This window comes from Oncorhynchus keta, chromosome 12 (assembly GCF_023373465.1).
Source record: "Oncorhynchus keta strain PuntledgeMale-10-30-2019 chromosome 12, Oket_V2, whole genome shotgun sequence".
Taxonomy (NCBI): domain Eukaryota; kingdom Metazoa; phylum Chordata; class Actinopteri; order Salmoniformes; family Salmonidae; genus Oncorhynchus; species Oncorhynchus keta.
In genome coordinates this window covers 9,323,897-9,341,469 of record NC_068432.1, presented here as the reverse complement: position 1 = coordinate 9,341,469, position 17,573 = coordinate 9,323,897, and the positions used below count along the sequence as shown (strand labels likewise).

The 17,573-nt window shown below is 44.4% G+C and overlaps 1 protein-coding gene across 5 annotated transcripts in view; it reads left to right on the top strand.

The window, feature by feature from the left end:
- The window catches only part of LOC118390932 (rho guanine nucleotide exchange factor 12-like), a 149,126-nt gene that overhangs the window by 89,750 nt on the left and 41,803 nt on the right, over positions 1–17,573 (top strand). For 4 of the 5 annotated variants that reach the window (XM_035781784.2, XM_035781781.2, XM_035781783.2 and 1 more), the window contains exons 9-16: positions 8,599–8,718; positions 8,900–9,013; positions 9,760–9,885; positions 9,982–10,080; positions 10,533–10,643; positions 14,603–14,701; positions 16,412–16,454; positions 16,766–16,871. In XM_035781784.2, the coding sequence (XP_035637677.1) occupies positions 8,599–8,718; positions 8,900–9,013; positions 9,760–9,885; positions 9,982–10,080; positions 10,533–10,643; positions 14,603–14,701; positions 16,412–16,454; positions 16,766–16,871 (818 nt within the window). The remainder of the gene's footprint in view (positions 1–8,598; positions 8,719–8,899; positions 9,014–9,759; positions 9,886–9,981; positions 10,081–10,532; positions 10,644–14,602; positions 14,702–16,411; positions 16,455–16,765; positions 16,872–17,573) is intronic. The other variant, XM_035781782.2, reaches the window with a different exon arrangement.

Sequence of the window (17,573 nt, the reverse complement as noted above, 5' to 3'; positions counted from 1 at the left end):
CTGCTGAAGTAAAAGCTATCCTCTTTTGGGGAATGCTGCTTTTTAGTTTGCTTTGCGACAGTATCAAAAATTAATTTGGGATTGTTCTTATTTTCCTCAATTAAGTTGGAAAAATAGGATGATCGAGCAGCAGTGAAGGCTCTTTGATACTACACCGTACTGTCTTTCCAAGCCAGTCAGAAGACTTACAGTTTAGTATGGCGCCATTTTCTGGCAGCTTGCTTCAGAGCTCGGGTATTTTCTGTATACCAGGGAGCTAGTATCTTATGACAAATGTTTTTAGTTTTTAGGGGTGCGACTGCATCTAGGGTATTCACAAGGTTAAATTGAGTTCCTCAGTTAGGTGGTTAACAGATTTTTGTCTTCTGACATCCTTGGGTAGGCAGAGGGAGTCTGGAAGGGCATCAAGGAGTCTTTGGGCTGTCTGAGAATTTATATCACGACTTTTGATGTTCCTTGGTTGGGGTCTGAGAAGATTATTTGTTGTGATTGTAAACAAAATAAAATGGTGGTCCGATAGTCCAGGATTATGAGGAAAAACATTAAGATCCACAACATTTATTTCATGGGACAAAACTAGGTCCAGAGTATGACTGTGGCAGTGAATAGGTTCGGAGACATGTTGGACAAAACCCACTGAGTCGATGATGGCTCCGAAAGCCTTTTGGAGTGGGTCTGTAGACTTTTCAATGTGAATATTAAACTCATCAAAAATTTGAATATTATCTGCTATAACTACAAAGTCCAATAGGAATTCAGGAAACTCAGTGCGGAACGCTGTATATGGCCCAGGAGGCCTGTAAACAGTAGCTATAAAAAGTGATTGAGTAGGCTGCATAGATTTCATGACTAGAAGCTCTAAAGACGAAAACGTTTTTGTTTTTTTGTAAATTGAAATGTGCTATTGTAAATGTTAGCAACACCTCCGCCTTTGCAGGATGCACAGGGGATATGGTCACTAGTGTAACCAGGAGGTGAGGCCTCATTTAACACAGTAAATTCATCAGGCTTAAGCCATGGTTGTCAGGCCAATCACATCAAGATTATGATCAGTCATTAGTTCATCGACATTTACATTACATTTACATTTAAGTCATTTAGCAGACGCTCTTATCCAGAGCGACTTACAAATTGGTGCATTCACCTTATGACATCCAGTGGAACAGTCACTTTACAATAGTGCATCTAAATCTTAAAAGGGGGGTGAGAAGGATTACTTATCCTATCCTAGGTATTCCTTAAAGAGGTGGGGTTTCAGGTGTCCGCTGTCCTGGCGTCGTGAGGGAGTTTGTTCCACCATTGGGGGGCCAGAGCAGCGAACAGTTTTGACTGGGCTGAGCGGGAACTGTACTTCCTCAGTGGTAGGGAGGCGAGCAGGCCAGAGGTGGATGAACGCAGTGCCCTTGTTTGGGTGTAGGGCCTGATCAGAGCCTGGAGGTACTGAGGTGCCGTTCCCCTCACAGCTCCGTAGGCAAGCACCATGGTCTTGTAGAGGATGCGAGCTTCAACTGGAAGCCAGTGGAGAGAGCGGAGGAGCGGGGTGACGTGAGAGAACTTGGGAAGGTTGAACACCAGACGGGCTGCGGCGTTCTGGATGAGTTGTAGGGGTTTAATGGCACAGGCAGGGAGCCCAGCCAACAGCGAGTTGCAGTAATCCAGACGGGAGATGACAAGTGCCTCGATTAGGACCTGCGCCGCTTCCTGTGTGAGGCAGGGTCGTACTCTGCGGATGTTGTAGAGCATGAACCTACAGGAACGGGCCACCGCCTTGATGTTAGTTGAGAACGACAGGGTGTTGTCCAGGATCACGCCAAGGTTCTTAGCGCTCTGGGAGGAGGACACAATGGAGTTGTCAACCGTGATGGCGAGATCATGGAACAGGCAGTCCTTCCCCGGGAGATAGAGCAGCTCCGTCTTGCCGAGGTTCAGCTTGAGGTGGTGATCCGTCATCCACACTGATATGTCTGCCAGACATGCAGAGATGCGATTCGCCACCTGGTCATCAGAAGGGGGAAAGGAGAAGATTAATTGTGTGTCGTCTGCATAGCAATGATAGGAGAGACCATGTGAGGTTATGACAGAGCCAAGTGACTTGGTGTATAGCGAGAATAGGAGAGGGCCTAGAACAGAGCCCTGGGGACACCAGTGGTGAGAGCGCGTGGTGAGGAGACAGATTCTCGCCACGCCACCTGGTAGGAGCGACCTGTCAGGTAGGACGCAATCCAAGCGTGGGCCGCGCCGGAGATGCCCAACTCGGAGAGGGTGGAGAGGAGGATCTGATGGTTCACAGTATCGAAGGCAGCCGATAGGTCTAGAAGGATGAGAGCAGAGGAGAGAGAGTTAGCTTTAGCGGTGCGGAGCGTCTCCGTGATACAGAGAAGAGCAGTCTCAGTTGAATGACTCGTCTTGAAACCTGACTGATTTGGATCAAGAAGGTCATTCTGAGAGAGATAGCGGGAGAGCTGGCCAAGGACGGCACGTTCAAGAGTTTTGGAGAGAAAAGAAAGAAGGGATACTGGTCTGTAGTTGTTGACATCGGAGGGATCGAGTGTAGGTTTTTCCAGAAGGGGTGCAACTCTCGCTCTCTTGAAGACGGAAGGGACGTAGCCAGCGGTCAGGGATGAGTTGATGAGCGAGGTGAGGTAAGGGAGAAGGTCTCCGGAAATGGTCTGGAGAAGAGAGGAGGGGATAGGGTCAAGCGGGCAGGTTGTTGGGCGGCCGGCCGTCACAAGAGATTTCATCTGGAGAGAGAGGGGAGAAAGAGGTCAGAGCACAGGGTAGGGCAGTGTGAACAGAACCAGCGGTGTCGTTTGACTTAGCAAACGAGGATCGGATGTCGTCGACCTTCTTTTCAAAATGGTTGACGAAGTCATCTGCAGAGGGGGGGAGGGGGAGGAGGATTCAGGAGGGAGGAGAAGGTGCCAAAGAGCTTCCTAGGGTTAGAGGCAGAAGCTTGGAATTTAGAGTGGTAGAAAGTGGCTTTAGCAGCAGAGACAGAAGAGGAAAATGTAGAGAGGAGGGAGCGAAAGGATGCCAGGTCCGCAGGGAGGCGAGTTTTCCTCCATTTCCGCTCGGCTGCCCGGAGCCCTGTTCTGTGAGCTCGCAATGAGTCGTCGAGCCACGGAGCGGGAGGGGAGGACCGAGCCGGCCTGGAGGATAGGGGGCATAGAGAGTCAAAGGATGCAGAAAGGGAGGAGAGGAGGGTTGAGGAGGCAGAATCAGGAGATAGGTTGGAGAAGGTTTGAGCAGAGGGAAGAGATAATAGGATGGAAGAGGAGAGAGTAGCGGGGGAGAGAGAGCGAAGGTTGGGACGGCGCGATACCATCCGAGTAGGGGCAGTGTGGGAAGTGTTGGATGAGAGCGGAGAGGGAAAAGGATACAAGGTAGTGGTCGGAGACTTGGAGGGGAGTTGCAATGAGGTTAGTGGAAGAACAGCATCTAGTAAAGATGAGGTCGAGCGTATTGCCTGCCTTGTGAGTAGGGGGGGAAGGTGAGAGGGTGAGGTCAAAAGAGGAGAGGAGTGGAAAGGAGGCAGAGAGGAATGAGTCAAAGGTAGACGTGGGGAGGTTAAAGTCGCCCAGAACTGTGAGAGGTGAGGTGTCCTCAGGAAAGGAGCTTATCAAGGCATCAAGCTCATTGATGAACTCTCCGGGGGAACCTGGAGGGCGATAAATGATAAGGATGTTAAGCTTGAAAGGGCTGGTAACTGTGACAGCATGGAATTCAAAGGAGGCGATAGACAGATGGGTAAGGGGAGAAAGAGAGAATGACCACTTGGGAGAGATGAGGATCCCGGTGCCACCACCCCGCTGACCAGAAGCTCTCGGGGTGTGCGAGAACACGTGGGCGGACAGAGAGAGAGCAGTAGGAGTGGCAGTGTTATCTGTGGTGATCCATGTTTCCGTCAGTGCCAAGAAGTCGAGGGACTGGAGGGGGGCATAGGTTGAGATGAACTCTGCCTTGTGGGCCGCAGATCGGCAGTTCCAGAGGCTACCGGAGACCTGGAACTCCACGTGGGTCGTGCGCGCTGGGACCACCAGATTAGGGTGGCCGCGGCCACGCGGTGTGGAGCGATTATATGGTCTGTGCAGAGAGGAGAGAACAGGGATAGTCAGACACATAGTTGATAGGCTACAGAAGAGGCTACGCTAATGCAAAGGAGATTGGAATGACAAGTGGACTACACGTCTCGAATGTTCAGAAAGTTAAGCTTACGTAGCAAGAATCTTATTGACTAAAATGATTAAAATGATACAGTACTGCTGAAGTAGGCTAGCTGGCAGTGGCTGCGTTGTTGACACTACACTAATCAAGTCATTCCGTTGAGTGTAATAGTTTCTACAGTGCTGCTATTCGGGGGCTAGCTGGCTAGCTAGCAGTGTTGATTACGTTACATTGCGTTAAAAGAACGACAATAGCTGGCTAGCTAACCTAGAAAATCGCTCTAGACTACACAATTATCTTTGATACAAAGACTGCTATGTAGCTAGCTATGTAGCTAGCTACGATCAAACAAATCAAACCGTTGTACTGTAATGAAATTAAATGAAAATGTGATACTACCTGTGGAGCGAAGCGGAATGCGACCGGGTTGTTGAGTTCTATTCGGAAGACGTTGGCTAGCTGTTGGCTAGCTAGCAGTGTCTCCTACGTTAAGGACGACAAATAGCTGGCTAGCTAACCTCGGTAAATTAAGATAATCACTCTAAGACTACACAATTATCTTGGATACGAAGACAGCAAAGACAGCTATGTAGCTAGCTAACACTACACTAATCAAGTCGTTCAGTTGAGTGTAATAGTTTCTACAGTGCTGCTAATCGGTGGACGTTTGCTAGCTGGCTAGCTGCTGGGCAGAGCAGTGAAGACTACGTTAGGACGACGAAATACGATAATTACGCAATTATCTTTGATACAAAGACGGCTATGTAGCTAGCTAAGAAGAAATTGCTAAGATTAGACAAATCAAACCGTTGTACTATAATGAAATATAATGAAATGTAATGAAAAAGTTATACTACCTGCGGAGCGAAATGCAGATGCGACCGCTCGCTCCAACCCGGAAGCACGACTATAACTGCCTTGGAAGTGAGGGATCTAACATTAAGGAGCACGGCTTTTGAGATGTGAGGTATCACAATCTCTTTTAGTAATGGCAGGAATGGAGGAGGTCTTTATTCTAGTGAGATTGCTAAGGCGAACACCGCTATGTTTAGTTTTGCCCAACCTAGGTCGAGGCACAGACACGGTCTCAATGGGAATAGCTGAGCTGACTACACTGACTGTGCTAGTGGCAGACTCTGCTAAACTGTCAGGCTGGCTAACAGCCTGCTACCTAGCCTGTACCCTATTTCATTGTGGAGCTAGGGGAGTTAGAGTCCTGTCTATGTTCGTAGATAAGATGAGAGCATCCCTCCAGCTAGGATGGAGTCCGTCACTCCTCAACAGGCCAGGCTTGGTCCAGTTTGTGGGTGAGTCCGAGAAAGAGGGCCAATTATCTACAAATTCTATCTTTTGGGAGGGGCAGAAAACAGTTTTCAACCAGCGATTGAGTTTTGAGACTCTGCTGTAGAGCTCATCACTCCCCCTAACTGGGCGGGGGCCAGAGACAATTACTCAATGCCGACACATCTTTCTAGCTGATTTACACGCTGAAGCTATGTTGTGCTTGGTGACCTCTGACTGTTTCATCCTAACAGCGGCGCAGGTCCTAATCCAGGCACTTGTCATCTCCCATCTGGATTACTGCAACTCGCTGTTGGCTGGGCTCCCTGCCTGTGCCATTAAACCCCTACAACTCATCCAGAACGCCGCAGCCCGTCTGGTGTTCAACCTTCCCAAGTTCTCTCACGTCACCCCGCTCCTCCGCTCTCTCCACTGGCTTCCAGTTGAAGCTCGCATCCGCTACAAGACCATGGTGCTTGCCTACGGAGCTGTGAGGGGAACGGCACCTCAGTACCTCCAGGCTCTGATCAGGCCCTACACCCAAACAAGGGCAATGCGTTCATCCACCTCTGGCCTGCTCGCCTCCCTACCACTGAGGAAGTACAGTTCCCGCTCAGCCCAGTCAAAACTGTTCGCTGCTCTGGCCCCCCAATGGTGGAACAAACTCCCTCACGACGCCAGGACAGCGGAGTCAATCACCACCTTCCGGAGACACCTGAAACCCCACCTCTTTAAGGAATACCTAGGATAGGATAAAGTAATCCCTCTCACCCCCCCCCCCCCTTAAAATATTTAGATGCACTATTGTAAAGTGGCTGTTCCTCTGGATGTCATAAGGTGAATGCACCAATTTGTAAGTCGCTCTGGATAAGAGCGTCTGCTAAATGACTTAAATGTAAATGTAAACATCGTTGGTGCCGACGTGGATAACAATATCTCTACACTCGCCAGTTTTAGCTTTAGCCAGCACCATCTTCAGATTAGCCTTAACGTCGGTAGCCCTGCCCCCTGGTAAACAGTGTATGATCGCTGGATGATTCGTTTTAAGTCTAATACTGCGGGTAATGGAGTCGCCAATGACTAAGGTTTTCAATTTGTCAGAGCAAATGGTGGGAGGCTTCGGCGTCTAAGACCCTGGAATGGGAGGAGTTAGAGGCCAGAGAAAGCTCGGCCTCTGACTCTGACTTGCTGCTTAATGAGGAGAACCGGTTGAACGTTCCTGTCAGCAGAATGAGCGACAACGGTTGAACATTCCTACAGCATTTCCCTCCAGAAGCCATGAGAAAGTTGTCCGGCTGCGGGGACCGTGTGAGGGGATTTATACTAGTATCTGTACTTACTGGTGGCACAGACACTATTTCATCCTTTCCTACACTGAAATTACCCTTGATCTGCAAAAAGCCAAAGAGCCCAGTCTTAAACATATGATGGGCCTCTCTTAGTAGCTTTCCTAGAAAACCCATTTGGATTTAGATACAATGAAGGCTTTAAGAGAGATGTTTTATTTGAATAGATTTCACTCATGTTCATTATAAATATGCTCATTTATCTTTATCTGGTTTTTCCAAATAAAGTTACTTTTTTCTGTCGCATGATTTGAAACAAGATTCACCTGGAACCATGAACAAATATACTGCGGTCTCACTAGAGAATTCATCTGGGTATTCTTCCCGCAAATAGATAGAATCTTGAAACTGTGTAGAGGCAACTTTGCTAAGTTTTTGATCAACATTTATTGTTGCAAGATCGCTCTACTTTTTCGGGATAAAGTTAGTATCTTTTCGACTTAACCATCTGACCATTTAACCAGGCGAACACATGACAATTTAAAGTTTGTATCTTTTAGAGGCCTAATCCGTAATATAGTACACTTATTGTAGTTCGGTTTTAGTCCAGAGAAACTGGAGAAATGATCTATGTTCACATTGAGGCCTTTGAAGTTTGAGGACTCATGAGAACTTGAATTATTGGCATAGATTGATACTTCTGTTTCTAAGCCCTTTTAGCCCATCATTAGACATAATGCTAAATAGTTCAACTTAACAGTTCAATGGCCATAATAAATAAGTATGCTGATAGAGGGCAAACTTGTTTTACGCCTCTTGACAATTCAAAGTTCTCAGCGAAGTAACCATTATTTATTATTTTGTTATACCTGACTTTTACCCATTTTATGAGAGATTCTCCAGAATGTAAAAAAAATCCAGGCACTTATAAACATATTCTAGATGTACTGTATCAAATGCTTTCTGAAATTATGCTATAAAGATTATATCTGGTTTCCCTGCATTCTCAAAGTTTTCCATTATTTCTAGTGGATGTCTAATGTTGTCTTCAATTTATCTTTTATATACCTTTTAAGAATCTCATCTGATCGTGATGAATAATATCTGGTTGGGACTTTTTGATTCTATGAGCAATACAAGCGAACATTTGTTAAAAATAGTTTGCTTCCTCATGCAAGATCTCTGTTGGTGAGATAAGGATTTCTCCATCATTTAACTATTTTTTTGTAAGTTATTTTTGTTTGCGTTTCTATATTGAAGGTTTAGGAAAAACCTTTGATGCATTGTTTTGGCATTCTCCATCAAATATTCTCTTTTTTATTTATTTTTTCCATAAATGAAAGCTAATATATCCTGAATAAGTCCCTCAAAGCCCTTTTGTTTTTCCTCTAGAATATTCAGTGCTTCTGTATTATATGTATTTTCACCATTGATGTGTAATGTTAGATTTTCTATTTCTCTTGTAAGTCTTTTTTATTATGAATGCCTTTCGTTTTTGTTAAGAAAGTAGTGGTTACATTTCCCAAAAGCCAATCATTCTTACCACTAATCAGATACACTACAGTTGCCATGGGTAACCACTGATAAACACTGACCACATCTTGCCCTCCCCTTAGTTTCACTTCCTTCTATGATAGACCATGAACTAAAACTAGGACTGTGGGAACTGGACACACAAACATGCATGTACACTCACTCACTCACTCACTCTCTCACTCACTCTCTCACTCACTCACTCACTCACTCACTCACTCACTCACTCACTCACTCACTCACTCACGTATAATACACCTCCTCTTCTCTACCCCCCCACTTCCTACCTAATTCCTCTCCTAACGTGTCCTGTGTTACGTCACGTTATATCTAGGCTATGAAGGAGGAGTACAGCAGGAACCCCACAGCGAAACTACTGAAGGACATCCAGGAGTCCAAGAAACACATTCCTATGCTACGTGGCCAACTCAGAAAGGCCACAGGCACACCTCAGGTATACACATGTACATATGTTCACACACATGTACGTGCATATGTATACAAACACTCTCTCTCCCATAGACACACACACTCTCTTGCTGTCTCCATCTCACAGGTACAGACACACTCTCAAAGGGACAGCGCAGTTACTGCCTGGCCTACCACCCATTTATAGTAGGTGTGTGTGTTTTCAGGATGGCTCCCTCTCCCCCTGGGACGGTGAGGGGGGCATTGGTGCGGCTGATCGAGAGCAGACCCCCTCCTCGCAGGTAGAGAGTGGCAGCAATGGAACCTGGACCAATATCACTGTGAGTCAACCTGGCCAATTAGCCTGTCTGTTATTATCACCACCAGACGCTCCATGACAACTACATGTGAATTGGCATTCTCAATACAATACCATTGTACTGGAATAAATAAATAAAATAATCATCATATGTTTTATTGTCACATACACCCAATAGGAGCCATGAAATATGCCTTATACAGGGTCAGCCAGGTAACCCTGGAACAAATTAAGGTTAACTGCCTTGCTCAAGGGCACATCAACAGATTTTTCACCTTGTCGGCTTGGGTATGCAAACCAACAACATTTTGGTTACTTGGTAAACGCTCCAACCGCTAAGCTACCTGCCAACCAGGGTTGGGGTCCATTCCATTTAAATTTGGTCAAATTAGGAAGTAAACTGAGGTGCCAATTCCTATGTTTCTCAATTTTTTAACTAGGCAAGTCAGTTAAGAACTCATTCTTATTTACAATGACGGCCTACCCCGGCCAAACTCAGATGACGTTGGGCCAATTGTGCGCCGCCCTATGGGACTCCCAATCACGTCCGGATGTGATGCAACCTGGATTAGAACCAGGTACTGCAGACATCTCTTGCATTGAGATGCAGTGTCTTAGACCACTGCGCCACTCGGGAGCCCCGAATACTTTTCTATCAGAAAATTTGACTGGAACGTGTGGTATCACTATCAAAATGCCCATTCAAAATCGGAGACTGGCAAATGTTATACATTATGTGAATGGTGTGTGTGTGTCTCTGTATTTCAGGTGTCTCCCAGTCCCCTCCCTGAGAGTCCGTGCCAAAGAGAGACCCCCTACCATAACCCAAAGACCACCCCCCGAGACAGCCTCAACTCCTGCCCCTCGCCTGACGCCGAGGACATGCCGGACTTGGTGAGACACAGATGCACACACACACAGTATATTTGTATATTCACAAAACTAGATTTAGGAGAAAGTCATGCTCATGTCTGTGTATGTGTGATTCAGAACTGTAACTTCCAGTGTAGTGTGGGCAGCCCCTTGACCTGTCTCAACCCCCAGATCATCGGAGCAGAGGACGACTACTTTGACACCGAGCAGGAACAGGTACTGGTGGACTAGTGCTAGACTGCTGTCGTGTCTGTCTGGCTCTGTCTGACTGTCTCTGGCTGTCTATCCCTCTGTGGCTGTCTATCTCTCTCTATCTCTCATTTTGTGCCTGTCTGTCTCATTCTCTCGATGACTCTCTCTCTCTTAGCAAGCCTGGGAAAATAAAGCCAAGCTAGTAGCGTGAGGCAGCTTGATGTAAAAGTACACCCCCGGACAGGATGCTAGTCTGTCACAGCGCCTTACCGCAATCCATCACCTTAATGCTGAATACCAAGCAGAGCGGCATCAGGTCCCATTTTTATAGTCTTTGGTATGATTCGACTGGGGATAAAAACCGCCAACCTCTCAATCTCAGGGTGAAAACACTTTAACCACAAGACAACAGGGTTGGTATCTCTCTCTTACTCAACTCTGTCTGTTGATCTCTACCCTGTCTCCCTGTCTCTCAGATCAATGGTCAGTGTTGTTGTTTCCAGAGTATAGAGCTGCTCAAGTCTCGGCCCGCTCACCTGGCCGCCTTCCTCCATCATGTGGTCTCTCAGTTTGACCCTGCACCTCTGGTAAGACCACCACATACATACACACTCACTGTACATATACACACGCGCGCACACCAAGGTTATTAAAGTGTTGAGTTTTTCTATTAGATTCTCTAGTTAAGTTGTATCAACATATATATATATATATTTTTTTTTTAACATTATTTAGTTTTGGTGTTAGGGACATAAAGCATGCGTGGAAGGCTAGGAACCATTTGGGTTGTATAATTTGTGTGTTTTTTTGAGATGTCACTTCTTTCAACGGGGGGGGCAGTAATACATAACGTGACGGGTCATGTCATAGGTTAGGTTAGCCCTTCTCATGAATCCAACACTACATTGGACTCATTCTACTTCCCTTTTGATTAGCTGAGGTGGTCTGGTCGAATGTAAAACGCTCTTTCTAGACACATTATCTTTGGTTGCGATATGGTTTTGGAAACTTAATTATGATCCCAAAATAACTTTACGAATACAAAAGATACACTTACTGTTAGCTCTTTTACCACAAATTTCCACTGATTTATCTTTGTGTAACATAGCTATGAGACATTTTTTTTTGTTCCCTCCCGAGTTTCCATTAGCTCAGGAAGTGCAATGCAAAACACCTCCATGGGAATCTGTTAAAACGGAGCACAGTAAGTGCATCTTTTGTATTTTTAAAATAATTTTGGAGTGATATGAAATTGGAATTTCCAAACCGTATTGCACGCGGTGATTATTAACGGTTAACAGACGCCTCAAAAGTCCTCAACTGGCAGCTTCATTAAATAGTACCCGCAAAACAGCAGTCTCGACGTCAACAGTGAAGAGGCGACTCCGGGATGCTGGCCTTTAATCATCACAAACATTTGGATTAGCTAACACAACGTGCCATTGGAACACAGGAGTGATGGTGCTGATAATGGGCCTCTGTACGCATATCAAATCAAATCAAATCAAATGTATTTATATAGCCCTTCGTACATCAGCTGATATCTCAAAGTGCTGTACAGAAACCCAGCCTAAAACCCCAAACAGCAAGCAATGCAGGTGTAGAAGCACAGGTAGCATATGTAGACATTCCATAAAAGATCCGTCTAAGTGACCCCAAACTTTTGAATGGTAGTGTATACATTGGATCTATATTGGATCCAGCTACTGTGAAAAGTTTGGATGTGTGTAAAAACCCTCCGTAGTCTGCGTTGTTTTAATATTTTCTACCCACATAAAGAAATGATGGTGCCTGTAAGTGTGACATAGCCTATTTAAAACAAGTTGTTATTTTGTTTAGAATTTGATTAAAATTATGATTTAATCTTGCTTATTGGCATGTCCATGCTCAGCCATAATGCAATTGACAGTAGGCCTAGCCCCTATACCATGCGATTAATTAGAACAATGTGGACTGCAAATGGGTTCAAGTTAACGTATTTAGCAAAGATAGATCTAAATTTAGGTTATTTCATTACTGTAACCCATTTAACAAACTATAATGGAATAACATTGGAATTGTGGTTGATTCCAAAGCAATACATATAAAAGACCGCAAGTACACAACTTGAAACAACCACATATGTGACAACATTTGAAATGGTGTTTTTTACATTGGATAAAAGTACAGACTCAGAGCTAGAAAATGGTATGTCATATACTGCAGTTGAGGAACAATGGGAAAGTTATTCTGAGAAAATGTTTTAGTACATGTACTGGATAGCTCTTCTTTTTCTACACACATTCAGCATCGTTCACACCCTCTTAAGCTTTGACCCCACCCATCTTTTTAAGGATTCACATGTTAGGCCATGTGGTAAACACACGCTATATCAAATCTAAGTGTATTTGTCACATGCACAGGATACAGAAGGTGTAAACGGTACAGTGATAGTACTTGTGAAAAAATGGCGCTGGAGCAAAAAGCTCTTCTTTTTGGAGCAAAAAGCTCCAACCGATTGTGTTTTGTTTATTTATCTGCGTTGTTTGTAACTTGTTTTTCTACAATTCTTCGGGACATAATGATGCCACTACCGTCTCTTATGACCGAAAAGAACTTCTAGACATCAGGACTGCGATTACTCACCACGGACTATCAGAATCCTTTTACTTCTTCAACGACTCTGACGAGCCCGAGGCGGACGATATACGGCTCCCTCGGGAACAGGCCCTGACCCCAGTGATCTGCATGAAGAGGAGGTGGAGAAAGAGTGTGTATGTGCCAATAAAATGGACAAATTATTGGGAAGATTAAACTACCAACGGGACATTAAAAACTAACATTTTATGCTTCACGGAGTCGTGGCTAAACGACGACAATATCAACATACAGGTGGCTGGTTAATATCAACATACAGGTGGCTGGTTAATATCAACATACAGGTGGCTGATTAATATCAACATACAGCTAGCTGGCTGATTAATATCAACATACAGCTGGCTGGTTAATATCAACATACAGCTAGCTGGCTGGTTATATGATGTATCAGCAGGATAGAACAGTGGCGTCTGGTAAGACAAGGGGCGGCAGTTTATGTATTTTTGTAAACAACAGCTGGTGCACGATATCTAAGGAAGTCTCGAGCCATTGCTCACCTGATGTAGAGTTTCTCATGATAAGCTGCAGACAACATTACCTCTGAGAGAGTTTTAATCGGCGCTCCTAGTAGCTGGGGACTTTAATGCAGGGAAACTTAAATCAGTTTTACCTCATTTCTATCAACATGTTAAATGTGCAACCAGAGGGAAAAGAACTCTGGACCACCTATACTCCACATACAGATATGCATACAAAGCTCTCCCAAAAATTAAAGCAGGAAGCACTAATGACTAGATCAATAAAAAAGTGGTCAGATGAAGCAGATGCTAAGCTACAGGACTGTTTTGCTAGCGCAGACTGAAATATGTTCCGGGATTCCTCCGATGGCATTGAGGAGTATACCACATTAGTCATTGGCTTCATCAATAAGTGCATCGATGACGTCATCCCCACAGTGACCTATACCCCAACCAGTGCATCCACACTGAGCTAAAGGCTGGAGCTGCCGCTTTCAAGGAGTGCGACTCTAACCCGGAAGCTTATAAGAAATCCCGCTATGCCCTCAGACGAACCATCAAACAGGCAAAGCGTCAATACAGGACTAAGGACGTGTGCAGAAATTAGCCTGTCTGTCGATTGCACCTGCTAAATTCAGAGCATCAATGTTGTTGAGAAAAGTAGCACCTTTTGTGGGTCTCAATGGCTAATGTTATGTCTTTCAAAAACGGCTTGGTAGAAAGGACTGTCACACATACTTAACAGCTCACGTTATAGACAGAAGCGAGCTACATGGCAGACCAATCCAACTTATCTCCTGGCATGTCCAGCCCATCCATTATCTCAGCCAATCATCACTAGTGGGAAGGTTCCTAACTTTTTCCGTGGCTAAACCAACTAGGCTCATAATTTAACATTTGTATTTATGGATGGAATATAAGTTTTTTATTAAGTCACATGACAGGCATTCCTGCATAAAAACGCATTTTGATAAAAAAAATATATATGTTCAAATGTCGCTCCTGTGAAGTAGTGATGTGTGCCATATGCCTAGTTTCCTGAAACGAGTCACATATTTCGCCATGGAGTACGTTCTGATTGGCCAATGAAGTGCCTAGCCTCGACACACCCACAACTTGTTTATTCATCACAACCCAGCCCTTTCACCGCAACGGCAGCAAGTGCACCGAAAATTGTAATAGTGAAAATGGCTCAAATATTTCTGACACAGTGTTCCCGCCTGCGCTTAGATTTACCATTGTGTTAGGTTTGTTAAAATAGAGCCCTAGATGTTCAAAATTCTGGTAACTGTCCCAAAATAAAATGAAAATCCAGAAAATATGGTGACATTTTGCATCCCTAATAATCACATTTTTTCTAATAGGATACAGCAGTTACTCTCTCGCACTTTGGTGGTTTGACCCAAGTAGGTCAGTATTTAAGACCTAACGGTGTCCTTGTCCTCTCCTAGCTGTGCTACCTTTACGCCGACCTGTACAAGCAGACCAACTCCAAAGAGACCAGACGGATCTTCATGGATTTCTATACTTTCTTTATGGACCGAGCAGCGGTAAGACACACATGTACACATACATTATGTGGGAGCACACGCAAAGGCACGCATGGACGCATGCAATTACACATGCTTACAAACACATTAGCGGTTAGAGAGAAGAGCCTGCAACCAGAAGTTTGCCCGTTCGGATCTCTGGATCAGACGGGGAAAATCTGGCAGGAGATGAGCTGGTATCAAACCCTAGATGTCATTGCCTGCCGTTGTGCCCTTAAGCAACACACTTAACGTCCCACAGCAACAGCTCCCCCACACCTATGATTTACTGGACAAAATGTTCAAATGACATCAGTTTGACCGGTTGTAAGGAAATAGAAAGCTGTGAAAACGACCCAACATGTTCTGATAAGATTTAAGTTTGGCTTGGATGCATATTTTATGTGTGGTTGAAATACTATCAGCTGCACCTCTACAGACGGCATCTAACTGCGCATTCACATTTTCTCAAGATGCTGAAAGAAAGAAATCATATTTCTCCAACGCTGTTCCAGAGTACATTTTATTTGCCTAAATTTGGTATGTAATTTTACTGCAAGAAACGCTTACCTCTGTAGGATCCTGAGTAGCGTAGCGGTCACTGCTCGAGGCGTCACTACAGACCCTGTTTCGATTCCAGGCTGTATCACAACCGGCCGTGATTGGGAGTCCCAAAGGACAGTGCACAATTGTCCCAGCGTCGTCTGGGTTAGGTTGTCATTGTAAATAAGAATTTGTTCTTAACTGACTTGCCTAGTTAAATAAAGGTTAAATCAAATAAAAATATTAACACTAAGTTAGAGGTTATAGACCTACAATCAGTGTCCTGACTTCATTTTCCATTTAACCGATCTGAACAGTAGGCTATAGTTTCCTTGACGTGCCATAGGCCTACTTGAAGTCCCTGTCTTCTGACTGATGAATTTGTACCGCACCTCACAATCATCACACATAACATAGCCGGCAATGCTATCATTCTCATTCTCTTTTACCACTTCACCAAATCTTTTCCAAACATTATTTTTCTGGCTTATTTTCAACTCTCCATTTCTCAGCTTTTCTCTTATTCAAGTAAAGACAAAGTTATTTTTTAGCCGCCGTGGATTGACGTTAACTTTTTCTGCCCGTTCCCAAAAGTATTTGGCAATTGGCTTGCAGGCTATTTTATGCACATATTGTTAGGCCCTAAATCTTAGGTTTATGCACTGGTTCCAGATTACGTCACATAATTAAAGAAATGTAGCCTACAGATATAAATTGCATAAGAATGATACATTTATGGACTTTTTAAGTTATTGTTTTCTCTTTAGTCAACCCGCCAGCCAGCCAGCCACCCACCCTTCATCCACACAGTATTTCATGACCCTAAACCCGCCCCGCGGATATAACTGCAGGGACGGTGGGTTATGAGTCAACCCGCACATTAGTGTGAATTAAACACCATCCATCAGATCCTCTTTTCTGCTCTTCTATCTTTTCTCCAGTCTTCCTTATGTTGCTTGAGGAATCTTTGTCCACTTAGGTGTGAGTGTGTCTGGAGAGCCAAGTTCCTTTACTAACGGTGTGCTTCTGCTGATCTGCAAGATGCTTAGTATTCTGTTAAATGTACAGTCTTTATCTGCTATGCTGGAGGCAAAGGAAATTATATTTGTGTTTGTTGGGATTGAATTGCTGAAAGTCTATATATTCTTTTTTTTATTTATTAGATATTTGACTCTTTTTCCCTTGCAGAATCTGAAAGTAGCTGTGCCTGAGTCTATTGCCTCTGAACTAGGTGAGCTGTTTCAACCCCTTTTTGTTTTCACATAATCCTTTCAGGTCTTAGGTTTCAGGTTTAGCGACAGTTATAGCAATACAGTTGTGTATCGTCTAGTGTAATTGATTAGAACATTTCCAAAAAAGGAAGACAGCTTGTGTGTGTGTGTGTGTGTGTGTGTGTGTGTGTGTGTGTGTGTGTGTGTGTGTGTGTGTGTGTGTGTGTGTGTGTGTGTGTGTGTGTGTGTGTGTGTGTGTGTGTGTGTGTGTGTGTGTGTGTGTGTGTGTGTGTGTGTGTGTGTTGGCTAACATGCTGTTGTGTGTTCCCAGATCGGCGGAGACCTGAGCTGATCCCAGAGGAGCTACACAGACAGTACACACAGCTGCTACAGGACACACTGCTACCAGACATCCAGGGGAACCTAGAGGACTTCAGGTCACACACACACACGCATCTAGACAGACACATGTACACCAGTGGCGGTCAATGCCGTTTAAGATGAGGGACGACATTTTCTTTTCATGAGCATGGCCTTATTTCTATTACAGCATATTGGATGACTGTCATTCAAATTCAAATCAAATCAAACTTTGTCACATGAGCCGAATACAAGAAGAGTAGACTTTAACGTGAAATGCTTACTTACAAGCCCTTAACCAACCGTGCAGTTCAAGAAGATGAGGTCATTTTTACATGTAGGTTGGGGTGAAGTGACTATGCATCGATAATAAATAATTATAATAATACATTCCATCCACCCAGTTCAATGTAACAGCAATAGGTTTAGGCTACAACATGATACTAACATTTTTCCTCTACCCACCATGAGGTTGCTACAACCTAGCCTATGAATGAAAGTTTACAACATAGGTGCACACAGGTGGTGAGACAAATTTGAGGTGAGAGCCAGTGACACATGGACAGACAGTGAAATTCAATACCACCTTGCACACTCTTGCCTACATCTAGCTGATATAGGATGTAATCATTAGTCCAACAGTTGCAAATGAGAGTTTCCATTGGACAATTACAAGTATTTTATTCACATTTTGTTCCATGTAAGAATTCTTTTTTCAACAGCATCGGCAGAATGAATACACCCCTGATCACGCGTAAACACAGTCACGTTGTATTCCT